The sequence below is a fragment of the Xenopus laevis genome, chromosome 7S, assembly GCF_017654675.1.
Source record: "Xenopus laevis strain J_2021 chromosome 7S, Xenopus_laevis_v10.1, whole genome shotgun sequence".
NCBI classification, from domain to species: domain Eukaryota; kingdom Metazoa; phylum Chordata; class Amphibia; order Anura; family Pipidae; genus Xenopus; species Xenopus laevis.
In genome coordinates, this window is record NC_054384.1 from 2,385,604 (window position 1) to 2,399,460 (window position 13,857).

Below are 13,857 nucleotides of genomic sequence, written 5' to 3' on the forward strand. Positions count from 1 at the left end.
TACTAAGCACAATTCAGCAGGAACAGTCCCTAACTTTGCTCATAGTCTGTACAGAGAGATCCCATAAAACTATGGCAGCATAGGTATTCCCTGTACTAAGCACAATTCAGCAGGAACAGTCCCCTAAATTTGCTCATAGTCTGTACAGAGAGATCCCATAAAACTATGGTACATAGGTATTCCCTGTACTAAGCACAATTCAGCAGGAACAGTCCCTAAGTTTGCTCATAGTCTGTACAGAGAGATCCCATAAAACTATGGTACATAGGTATCCCCTGTACTAAGCACAATTCAGCAGGAACAGTCCCTAACTTTGCTCATAGTCTGTACAGAGAGATCCCATAAAACTATGGCAGCATAGGTATTCCCTGTACTAAGCACAATTCAGCAGGAACAGCCCCTAAGTTTGCTCATAGTCTGTACAGAGAGATCCCATAAAACTATGGCAGCATAGGTATTCCCTGTACTAAGCACAATTCAGCAGGAACAGTCCCTAACTTTGCTCATAGTCTGTACAGAGAGATCCCATAAAACTATGGCAGCATAGGTATTCCCTGTACTAAGCACAATTCAGCAGGAACAGTCCCCTAAATTTGCTCATAGTCTGTACAGAGAGATCCCATAAAACTATGATACATAGGTATTCCCTGTACTAAGCACAATTCAGCAGGAACAGTCCCTAAGTTTGTGTGTATAGAGAGATCCCATAAAACTATGCCAGTGTAGCGCTATAGTAATTTGAGTGCACCTTACTCTACTATAAGCTCCACTCCCAATAAATGTGCTCCGGATGAGACCTTAAAATCTTAGGGAGTGAGCCTTCGCAGCGATGTGGAAGCAGGGTGTAGTGCAACTGTAACTGTATTCAGGGTGCAAATAATTGGGCGCCAGTGGTTCTTATAACTTAACCATAGAACAGATTTACTAGACTCAATATACAATCCTCAGTGGATTGTACAATCAGCACATACAGGATCAACATTGGATAGGCAATACTCACAGCACCTTTTGGTAAATATGATTATCCTTGTGAACAAGAATAATGTATACAGCGTTGAACAGGTACACCCAGCTTTAAGCCTTTTCCCTAAGTGGAACCTGAGGGGAAACTCTACCCTTAGTCCCTACTTCTGGGCAAATAGTACTCGGGATCTTAATCCCACTCAAAATCCTCGGAGGAGCCTTAAGATGCTCAGCTAAACATCCTGACTGTCTGTCACTCCTAGAGTGACCTATAAAGGTGAGTAGCCTATCCTTACTAGACCTGACCTGTCTAGGTTCCACTCGAGCGCTGCCTGCCTGCTCAGATTAGAGCCAGCACAAGATGGACACTGAAAGCATGGCTTCAGTCTTTTGTACTCTAGCACAGTGCCATCTACTGGTCACTGTGAGAAACAACAAGGGGTAGGAATAGGACCCAGTTAGGTGTCTATAACACTAGGGAAACTGCCTGCTAAATAATATTGGGGATGGCTATTCTACACATCCCTACACCAGCAATATATATATATATATATATATATATATATATATATATATATATACACACATATATGACTCACAGAGATGGTGGGGTGGGAGAAAGTGCACAGGATGAATGATATATAATGAATAGAGTCAAATGATGTTTAATAGTTTCTCCAGCTATAGAATGGCGCTGCTGGGAACTTGGAGAGAAAGAAGAATGAACAAATAATTTCTATTTAATGTTAATAAATTCCCACGGCGGCTAGAACTTTAAAGTTTCATGAAGTCAATATTATAGCAATTAGCGTTTCCATAGTACATCAAAGCACCTAAAGCTTCATACATATATTATTATATTATATTATTCCTAGTAGAGAATATTATCTGGGTGTAGAGAGAAGCTGCGGGTGCCTGGGAACTGGTTAAAGGGGTGGTTCACCTTCAAACTAGTGACTTTTTCCAATGACTTTCTATTTTCTGTGTGTCACCGTTTTTCTAATATTGAAGTGTCAAGTTTCTTTTTTCACCTTCTGAAGCGGCTCTGGAAGGGGGGTCGCCGACCCTGTGAACTGTTCTAAACTGATAAATTTAGTTGATACATTTCTTAATCGTTGTCCCTGCTGAGCAGAATCTCTGGGTTACATTACAGGCAGTTGTTAGACTTGATACAATAGTTACTGATACTCCAGAGATGCTGCTGAGAAATGGATCAACTCAATGTTGTAAAATTGTAACAGAATTACTGAGCTGTCACTCAAACACCAGAGACACCAACATCCAACTTTACACTTAGATTTTGGAAAAACAGTAAAAAATAAATAATGGAAAGTAATTGGAAAAAATCTTTATTTCTGGGGAACAATCTAAAAACAACTGAACTGAAAAAAAGTGTTTGGAAGGTGAACGTCCCCTTTAACAACCACTCGCTCAGTTTTAGATATGGAACTATTAACCCTTTCTACCGTCATTTACCTTGAAAAAGGGCCCCAAAATTGCCAGGGGCCCCTCAGCTCTGTTCTGTCCATGATTGGGAGAGATGTGAGTGCCCAGGCGGGTGTAATGATACAACAGAAACATTGAGTATCCAGGACACGAGGGAAATGATGTTGGTTCTGCCTGACACATCCCCTTATTACTCCCCAGTAAATACTATTGACCTCAGTGTTGTGCAGCCATTTGTTCTCCTGACAGTTTGGCAAATTATTACTTTCCATAAAATATGATGCATGAAATAATAGGGACACTTAACTTTCCCTTTACTGACAAACAGACACAGGACAAATGAACCCCAATTGCCATGAGGTGATTAAAGGAACAGTAACACCAAAAGTGTTTTAAAGGAATGACAATATAATGTAGTGTTGCCCTGCACTGGTACAACTGCTGTGTTTGCTTCAGAAACACTACTATAGTTTATATAAACAAGCTGCTGTGTAGCCATGGGGGCAGCCATTCAAGCACAGGATACACAGTAGATAACAGATAAGTACTACTATAGTTTATATAAACAAGCTGCTGTGTAGCCATGGGGGCAGCCATTCAAGCACAGGATACACAGTAGATAACAGATAAGTACTACTATAGTTTATATAAACAAGCTGCTGTGTAGCCATGGGGGCAGCCATTCCAACACAGGATACACAGTAGATAACAGATAAGTACTACTATAGTTTATATAAACAAGCTGCTGTGTAGCCATGGGGGCAGCCATTCAAGCACAGGATACACAGTAGATAACAGATAAGTACTACTATAGTTTATATAAACAACCTGCTGTGTAGCCATGGGGGCAGCCATTCAAGCACAGGATACACAGTAGATAACAGATAAGTACTACTATAGTTTATATAAACAAGCTGCTGTGTAGCCATGGGGGCAGCCATTCCAACACAGGATACACAGTAGATAACAGATAAGTACTACTATAGTTTATATAAACAAGCTGCTGTGTAGCCATGGGGGCAGCCATTCAAGCACAGGATACACAGTAGATAACAGATAAGTACTACTATAGTTTATATAAACAACCTGCTGTGTAGCCATGGGGGCAGCCATTCAAGCACAGGATACACAGTAGATAACAGATAAGTACTACTATAGTTTATATAAACAAGCTGCTGTGTAGCCATGGGGGGGGGCAGCCATTCAAGCACAGGATACACAGTAGATAACAGATAAGTACTACTATAGTTTATATAAACAAGCTGCTGTGTAGCCATGGGGACAGCCATTCAAGCACAGGATACACAGTAGATACAGATAAGTACTACTATAGTTTATATAAACAAGCTGCTGTGTAGCCATGGGGGCAGCCATTCAAGCACAGGATACACAGTAGATACAGATAAGTACTACTATAGTACGTTTAATGTATAGACATGGCCCTGCCCAGCTGTAAAATAACGTCTTCTTATGTTAAAGGGGAACTAAAGCCTTAAAAACTATCTTTCTAGAAATTATGTATTTTATATACTGTACTTACTTTACCAGCCCAGAGGATCAGCAGCCCTATATCAGTAATGATCCAGGCTTTCACCATTGTCCCCAGCAGCTCCCCATCTTGGATCTTGTTAGGCCTCTCTTGTGAGTCAGTGGCACTGCACATGCTCAGTGGGCTCTGGGCTGCTTGGGAGATGCCAAGCGTAGGGGTCTTGGGAAATCTTCAATCAGAAAGTGAGATTCTACTGCAATAGAAGCTGATGCTACATGGCTGCTTTTGTATCAAATCGGATGCAGACTGGAGTGTGTGCGAGACGGCTTTTCTATAATTTGGAGTTTTCTGGATAACTGGTTTCTTGATAACGGATCCCACGCCTGTATATTGTGTGCTGGGAATCAGTAAAAAAGAAGATAGGGCTGCAAGGGGCATCATTGAAGGCACAGATTCTTCCTGCTAAAGGGCTGTAGCATGTACCGGTTTAGGATCTCTTATCCGTAAACCCATTATCCAGAAAACTCTAAATTACGGGAAGGTCCGTCTCCCACAGACTCCCTGAAATAATTCAGATTTTTAAAAGTGATTTCCTTTTTCTCTGTAATAATAAAACATTAACTTGTACTTGATCCCAACTAAGATATAATTAATCTTTAATGGGGGCAAAACAATCCCATTGGATTTAATATTTAAATTTTTTTTAAGCATATGGTAATACAAATTACAGAAAGACCTCTGGAAATCCCATGGTGCTGGAAAATTGTGGATAGCAGGTCCCATGTATCATGTCTAGCCTGATGCTTTGCTGGACTTAGTTGCCCTTTAATATTAAACTTTAGCATTGCCCTCTATGACAGTTCAGGATATGTCTGTAGAGAGTCCAAAGGGAATATGAACATTCAGTTAATAATAAATAGAATTTTATTGATTATATTATATTGAAATGATCAATGTCCCCAGCATCACAATTCAGGCCCACGTTGTTCTGCCTCCCGGTGTCTCACTTGTCGGGAAGGAGGGGGTTAACGCAGGAAAATGCAAATATATCATCGTTTCTGGTTGTTTTGGTAAATTCCCACAATCATTTTGTTGATTAATTAATAGGCTTCAGCCAGTCGATTGCCTGGAGCTGTTTTCTATTCGTCAAACTGCCTTGATTGAAGTCGGCAATAACAAGGAGGCTTCAGGGAGACCTTTATGTTTCATCCTGTTTCTGAAGGAATCCCAGTCAAGGGTTGGCAAAGAGACAGTCACCGTCGTGCTCCGAGACCTCCGCCCGTCCCATCCTCGACTCTTACTGTCAAGTGAAACCAGAATGAGTCACCGAGTTGTGTAAAAACTCCTCAAAATAATCCCTGATATGCACTGTACTCATGGCTTGATTCATGAGTCTTCATTGCCTGCCTATTGTGACGTCACCTATGGAGGAGAAGAAGTGACGTCACTTTGAGTTTTGCTTAGTATTGCTGTTAGTGCCGGTCATTGGGTTAAGGCAGTTGTTGTTGGACTTAAGGTGGCCATAATGGTTCTGCGCTAATTTCAATACAGTTGCATCATAATAGATTGTTAGCGAGATGAATTGGGTGTGTGATGATGTCAGGCGCTGCCGGAGTGAAGCAAAGTGGTTTCTTTCATTATCGGGAGGCTTGACATTGATTTACAGGACACGGAAACTGTTTCATGGGGAGTCTCTGCCATTTCCAGGAAGTCTCTGAACATTGGAATTCACAGAGGAATAGAAATTAATTTCAAGTTTCACATTTTAGAAGGAAAATATTGCTTTTTTAAGGTTCTCAAGGCTTTAATGGTGCATTTAAAATAAACAGAAAGTGTACAAGTAAAGGATATGAAATCACATTTGATAAAAGAACTGTCATGTTTTGTTTGGAGGTGGAAGTAGAAACCTGTCTCCCCAAATCTTTAGTCTCTGCTCCAAGGGACTGTGGTTATTTTATACAGGAGTGATACGAAGATGAATGGGCTGGATTCATCTATGGCTTTGCAGCAATGCCATTTTCCAAGGATTTTAGCTGATGGTTGTTGGTTTTCAGTTCATGCTCCACCTAGTGGCAAAATGCAGAATCTGCTGATATTTATAAGTTCTGGATAGAGTTCTGCAGGGGTCCAATTGGAAGGACCTGTGCTTGACCCCGACTCGCTGACCCCTAACAGATCTCATACCTGTGTAGCCTCAGGTAAGATTTCACCACTTTTTATTCCCACCTGTCCTTTTAAATATGAGGACAAAAATGCCCAGACTAGTATTCATGGCCGGAAAGTCTAAGTCTGACACCCGGATCGGTCGCATTATTCTGATCTGACGTCACCCAAGTCTGGAAAATACTACTGGGCGGCTGCAGGGGAGAAACGTGCATATGAAAATTGAAAACGTAATTTGAGACTTCCCAAAAAAAATAGTCGTTAAAAAATATAAAAAGATTTATTAGGACATAAGGAAGAGGCCTAATGCCTATTGGGGAGCTTACTCATGGAAGCAAATTTACTAAAGGGCGAAGTGACTAACGCTGGCGAAAATTCACCAGCGTGACTTCATTTTGGTACTATGCGGATTTACTAACAGGCGCAGGCGTAACTTCGCTAGCAAAAGAGGTTGACGCTGGCGCTCTTTTGCACTCAGTTGGCAGACGAAGTTGCGCTCTGGTAAAGGGACGTAACTGCGCAAATTCACTAAGATGCGGATTTTAATGAACGTTACCTCTTGCGCCAGACTCAGACCAGGCAAAGTGCAATAGAGTAGATAGGAGTTCCTCTAAATTTAGTTGGAAATTTTTCTAAGTCCCAAAAAACGCTGGTGTCTTTTCCTTTTTTCAGGGTGATAGGCTACAAAAGAGCGTAATTTTTTTTGGGGGTAACCGGCTTCCCCCCTACATTTCCAAACATATGGAAGATAAACTATACAGTGGGCTCATGTGTAGGGCAATATAACAACTTTATTTTATTAAGGTTCCCGGTCTTGTGTAATGTAATGTAGTGTAATGTATATATGTCCATTCAACTTCCCGCCGTATGCAAATTAGCCAATGCTAGCGCAACTTCGCTTTGCTTGCCGAATTAACGCTAGAGCAACTTTGCCAGCGTTGGGCGCCCTGGAGGCAACTTTGCATGTTAGTGAATTAGCGTTGTCTGAACGAATCTGAACGTTAGTCCATTTGCCCCATAGGCTGCACATTTCAGACGCTTGACTGTAGCCCTTACTTACTATGGAACAGAATCTTTCAGAACTACAAGATGTGAATGAGGCTCAATTTTATACTGAAGATCCGATTGCTGATGAAACAGAATGAGATGGGAAATCAATCCACAATGACATGGGTTTGTTTCTCCTGGAACCTGATCCGCAAACTCCATAGATCCGCTGAGACGAGCCGCTATTTCCATGTAATTCCTTCAAATTCCCATCAATTGGGTCAGAGGAGCGGCAGGTTCTGGGTAATGTCCTCCAGATCGTGGTAGTTAAGCTTGGATAAAGAAATCTATCAAGTTCAAACTTTGCCAGAACCTAATTTGTAGAGATTCACCCTAATTTGATTCTCACTCACCTGCATTAACAGCCCAGTCACCCACAGTCATTGTAATTTTACTTACCCTGCTCCCCCCAACATGAAAAGCAGTGAAACACCCTAAATCCTCTAAAACAGGCAAAGAAGGGAGACTGGGGGTGTGGCCTGGGTGTGGTTGGGGTGTGTCTATAGGCAGAACAGGCGTGGCTCTGGTATAAAGGGGAACAGTGCTTGTGCCAATGTTTAAGACTGTAATATAACTTAAAGGGATACTGTCATGGGAAAAAAAAAAAATGTCAAAATGAATCAGTTAATAGTGCTGCTCCAGCAGAATTCTGCATTGAAATCCATTTCTCAAAAGAGCAAACAGATTTTTTTATATTCAATTTTGAAATCTGACATGGGGCTAGACATTTTGTCCATTTCCCAGCTGCCCCATGTCATGTGACTTGTGCCTGCACTTCAGGAGAGAAATGCTTTCTGGCAGGCTGCTGTTTTTCCTTCTCAATGTAACTGAATGTGTCCCAGTGGGACATGGGTTTTTACTATTGAGTGTTGTTCTTAGATCTACCAGGCAGCTGTTATCTTGTGTTAGGGAGCTGCTATCTGGTTACCTTCCCATTGTTCTTTTGTTTGGCTGCTGGGGGGGGGGGAAAGGGAGGGGGTGATATTACTCTAACTTGCAGTACAGCAGTAAAGAGTGATTGAAGTTTATCAGAGCACAAGTCACATGACATGGGGCAGCTGGGAAATTGACAAAATGTCTAGCCCCATGTCAGATTTCAAAATTGAATATAAAAAAATCTGTTTGCTCTTTTGAGAAATGGATTTCAGTGCAGAATTCTGCTGGAGCAGCACTATTAACTGATTCATTTTGGAAAAAAAAATTTTTCCCATGACAGTATCCCTTTAAGGGGGTCTATGGATGCAGCCCCCCAGCCTAGACAGAATTACCACGTGTGCACCAGGGGCCGCACCCTCTTGGAGTACACTGTCGGTTCATGTGTATGTGAATCCGCAGAGATGTACTCTTGTGGAGGGGGGCTGTGCCGGGTAGTTACTGTATGTATAATAATTATATGTACAGGTATGAGACCTGTTATCCAGAATGCTCGGGACCTGGGATTTCGTAGATAACAGATCTTTCTGTAATTTCATACCTTAAGTCTACTAGAAAATCATATAAACATGAAATAAACCCAATAGGCTGGTTTTGCTTCCAATAAGGATTAATTATATCTTAGTTGGGATCAAGTACAATTTTATTATTACACAGAAAAAGGAAATTATTTTTGGTTTATTTGGTTAAACTGAAGCCTATTGGAGACATAATTTGGAGCTTTCTGGTTGATGGGTTTCCGGATAACAGATCCCATACCTGTACATGGGGCACTAGTCTGAGAGAGAAGAATCTATATAATAATGTCAGGAGCTGCTCTTTGCCTCTTTATCCGTTTGCTCCTTTATGAGCCGAGTGGAGTCGAGTGCCAATACAAGTGCCCTTAATGCCTCCTGGTGTAGCAATTAAATGCCCAGGGCGGGGGAGGTGCCGTATAAATTTACCACTTCTCCCAGAGCTTTTTATTACAATGAGGTGTAAAAACACACCTGCTTGGGAAGCCGTTTCGCTCCCTTAAATAAAACCTTAATAGTCGCATCACTGCGCGGCGGCTGCCCATGACATTTTTATGCCAATGAGTTTTAGTGCGAGAGCCGAGCTAAACGATAATTAGCTTCATTCCTTTCATATACAAATCCGATTTGCCTAAGAAAATATTTGCCAAGTGTGGAACGTGCCCTTATTAATTCCCCTAATTCCTCCCTTACCTCAGCTCCACTTCTCCCGTCTCCCGAGCCGAGTTACAGATTTGTCTTTAAAGGGGTTGTTTACCTTTAAATCAGCTGTTTGTATGATACAGAGAGGGATATCCTGAGACAATTTGCAATTGGTTTTCATTTTTTATTATTTGTGGTTTTTGACTTATTTATTTTTTGCAATTTTAGCCATTTGGTTGCTATGGTCCAAATTTCCTTAGCAACCATGCATCCATTGGAATAAGAGACTGGAATATGAATAGGAGAGGGACTGAATAGAAAGAGGAGGAATAAAAAGTAGCAATAACAATACATTTGTAGCCTTACAGAGTATTTGTTTTTTAGATGGAGTCAGTGACCCCGCATTTGAAAGCTGGGAAGAGACAAAAAGGCAAATAATTAAAAAAATATAAAAAATAAATAGACCAATGGAAAGTTTGATTAGAATTAGCCATTCTATAACATACTAAAAGTTAAAGGTAAACCGCCACTTTAAAATTGACTTGAACTTTGTATTTGAAATGGAGTTTTCACCTTTAAATGAAACAAATAAGTTGCAAATGGAAGAAGCCAGACGACTTTCTCATTGGCTCTACACTCCCATCAAATGAGAATGATCTCTGGTCGTCAGGGTCAGTGACTCCCCAGCAACCAGAAATGTTGCTGATTAGAACTATTTATTGCTCGTTGTACTATTCAGACACCTTCTACTTATCCTTGTTGCTAGGGTTTGGAAATGTAGCTTCTAGGCTGGAGGGGCCATAGAATTTTGGATTATCTCCCTGTGCCAATATGAAACTCCCAGCAATCCGAAGACAGCGCTGGAGGTAGTTCAGCAACAGCACAAGAGGCACAGTATCTAAGGATATAAATACATTAGGATTAATATATAGTGGCTGGGCAGCTAATCCCGTTACATTCAGAACTAAATAATATATATATCTATGTGCTCAGGCTTCTGCTGGATCATATTTTAGAGAGAATCCCGGCAGCTAATATAACATATTAATTACCGACCTCTTATCTTTTCAGTGCAGGTTCCTCTCCCCTCCATGGAGGTCAGTGCCGCACTGTCTGGCTCAGAGACGCAGTTATATTCATCTGTAAAGGCCACACGGAGCTTCCAAAGAAATAAAAATGCAGTTTTGTTTTTCTGTATGCTTTTTCCTCTGTGTGCAATGAGCAACCAGTCAGCAGTCGGCTTTTACTGGTCTAATACAGGAAATACAATGAAAGCAACAGTCTGATTGGCTGTCATGGAATACAGGACTTGTTTTTGTCCTTCCAATAAATAGAAAATTCCCCCTGGTGTTGTTGCCCTCTTGGAACTGTCCAGAACCCCCTCTTCATAAAGGATTCAGATGGGCATCATTTCATACAGCCTCACTTTATGGCAATAACACCCAGAGGAGGCTTTAAATGAAGCCCCAAACTACTTGCTGTGGCCGGAATTCATTATTGGGGTGACAGTGTCTATCTAAATCCAACCCCAGACACAGTCCCCTCTTCTCCTCTCCTTTCTTCCCAGTTTTCCATATAATGGAATATTTGTGGGCTCAGGTCCCGGCCTTGGCTTTTACCAATAGAGCTTGAAGGAATCTCTGACACATTGAGAGATGGGGGGCAACAATGGGTTTTAGCTGAAAGTGCAGAGAGTGCGAGTGATCGATGCAAATGTCCTGTACTGAGTCATGTGACAGCCATAAAATATAACCTCGTTAAGGACATTTTTAATTATCCTTGGAAACGAGGGAAATACTTGGAGCTCGGCCAGATAATGTCTAACTACTGAATCCCATGTTTCACCAGCGCTCGCCTGTGAGATTTATATGTCCGACATCAGATATTCTTATTATTATACGTCCCACCCCCACCCCCACATTCTGCTGATTCAGCCTTTTCTTACAGGCGCTCGTCACATTGTTGCACAGACATTAAATCAGCCAATTAAACAGAAGCTTTTTACTTGACAAGACACTTTTATTAAAAAATGAAAGAAAAAAAATATAATTTGTGTCACTTACTCTCTGCACTGCTGCTTCTGACTCCTGATGCAACTTCCCAATATCCATTCATTCCTCATTCTCACTGGGTTTATAGTTCTGTGTAACTGTCATTGTGTCTGTCCCTTTCTCTTCTCTGCACTGCTGCTTCTGACTCCTGATACAACTTCCCAATATCCATTCATTCCTCATTCTCACTGGGTTTATAGTTCTGTGTAACTGTCATTGTGTCTGTCCCTTTCTCTTCTCTGCACTGCTGCCTCTGACTCCTGATACAACTTCCCAATATCCATTCATTCCTCATTCTCACTGGGTTTATAGTTCTGTGTAACTGTCATTGTGTCTGTCCCTTTCTCTTCTCTGCACTGCTGCTTCTGACTCCTGATACAACTTCCCAATATCCATTCATTCCTCATTCTCACTGGGTTTATAGTTCTGTGTAACTGTCATTGTGTCTGTCCCTTTCTCTTCTCTGCACTGCTGCTTCTGACTCCTGATACAACTTCCCAATATCCATTCATTCCTCATTCTCACGGGGTTTATAGTTCTGTGTAACTGTCATTGTGTCTGTCCCTTTCTCTGCACTGCTGCTTCTGACTCCTGATACAACTTCCCAATATCCATTCATTCCTCAGTCTCACTGGGTTTATAGTTCTGTGTAACTGTCATTGTGTCTGTCCCTTTCTCTGCACTGCTGCTTCTGACTCCTGATACAACTTTCCAATATCCATTCATTCCTCATTCTCACTGGGTTTATAGTTCTGTGTAACTGTCATTGTGTCTGTCCCTTTCTCTGCACTGCTGCCTCTGACTCCTGATACAACTTCCCAATATCCATTCATTCCTCATTCTCACTGGGTTTATAGTTCTGTGTAACTGTCATTGTGTCTGTCCCTTTCTCTGCACTGCTGCTTCTGACTCCTGATACAACTTCCCAATATCCATTCATTCCTCATTCTCACTGGGTTTATAGTTCTGTGTAACTGTCATTGTGTCTGTCCCTTTCTCTTCTCTGCACTGCTGCTTCTGACTCCTGATACAACTTCCCAATATCCATTCATTCCTCATTCTCACTGGGTTTATAGTTCTGTGTAACTGTCATTGTGTCTGTCCCTTTCTCTTCTCTGCACTGCTGCCTCTGACTCCTGATACAACTTCCCTTTAATTCTTCCATCCTGGGATTGAATTAACTGCACCAGAGTCTGAAGAGAAACTTGTCTGTGTCTCCCACTTCACCTCCTTGTGCCGCTCCCCGTGTCTCTATGGCAGAGACTATACTTTGGGGTCTTGTAGTACTGGGGTCTGAGGGTCGGCACTGATCTGGTCCCCAAGTGCAGTAAGGGTATTGTTGGGTGATAATATGTGTTAATGCACCCCAAAATATTCATTGCATTGTGGAAAATCAACCCAAAACATTTATGGTATTAGGAATAAATCTACATGGAGCCTACATTGTGTGTATTTACCATAGATACCTGATCAGACAGACAGACAGACAGACGAGCAGCCCACCCTGGTGCCACAGAAGATCTATTTCTGCTCTATAATACAGAGGACTCAGTGGGGGGAACCCCGGGGAATGGAGGGTTATCTGTTCTATAACCCGTTGTACCAATCTGTTCCGTTATTATGTGGCTCTTCCTTACAGGGTGCCCCCCGCTGCTCTCAATCTGCTGCTGAACTAAACGTCTCAGGAACATCTGCCGGGCTCACTTATAAATGCACACAGTGTTCTTTTGGGTTTCAGCCTTTGAATTCATGAATCTTTGTTCTGTAAGACGGTGTTACCCTAGTGGGTTTGGAGTTTTGGGGTGTGCTGTAGGCCTGATTGCTGCACTTGCCCCTGGTCACCTCGGGTGCTGACGTAGGGGTATCTCTATCACATTTGGGGGGTTTATCTCATCACTTGCCCCCCATGGTTATGGTGACTCTAATGAGCCAATGTGTTTTTTCTCGCTACTTTTAATTCTCATTTCTTTGTTTTTTTCCCTGTTTTGTTCTACAGATGTGATTCAGAAAACAGATACCTGGGAAATCCTCTCCGTGGGACCTGCTACTGTGAGTTTCTTACTACTCTGCCCTCCTTAGAATCCCTCCCATTGGGTAAATACCCGCACAGTGGGGGTTATAGTGAGGATTCTCAGGGAACACATTGAATCTTGTCTCTTCCCATTGAGTCCCTATTCTCTGCCAAAAACTGATTTTGAGGAATATGGAGAGGGTGTTTGTGTGCGTGTGAGCTCACAATCTATATTCTAGTAGCAGTGGTGGGGATTCCAACAGATGCTCAGTATTGATGTGTAATTGTAAGCTCTGTGGGACGGGGGTGCCTGATCCTGTACCATTATCTGCAGTTTGACCCCTCCCCTTACATCTTCTGTGGAGTCTCATCTGCGCTAATTGGTACAGTAACTCACCTCTGCAGTGTCTTATTAATAGTCATTTTCTGTACCTCCGTTATGCAAATCCAACCCTCTAATTCTCATTCAGTCTCCTATCTCCTCTAGGGTACTAACTCCAGGGTGCTAACTGCAGGGTACTAACTCCAGGGTGCAAACTCCAGGGTACTAACTCCAGGGTGCTAACTCCAGGGTGCTAACTGCAGGGTACTAACTCC

At 42.0% G+C, this 13,857-nt stretch overlaps 1 protein-coding gene across 3 annotated transcripts in view; it reads left to right on the plus strand.

The window, feature by feature from the left end:
* Positions 1-13,857, plus strand: part of LOC108697311 (attractin-like protein 1) — a 294,681-nt gene that overhangs the window by 139,930 nt on the left and 140,894 nt on the right. For 2 of the 3 annotated variants that reach the window (XM_041570808.1, XM_018227238.2), the window contains exon 22: positions 13,246-13,298. In XM_041570808.1, coding sequence (XP_041426742.1) covers positions 13,246-13,298 — 53 coding nt within the window. Of the gene's footprint in view, positions 1-10,269; positions 11,157-13,245; positions 13,299-13,857 lie in introns of those variants that run through there. The other variant, XM_041570809.1, reaches the window with a different exon arrangement.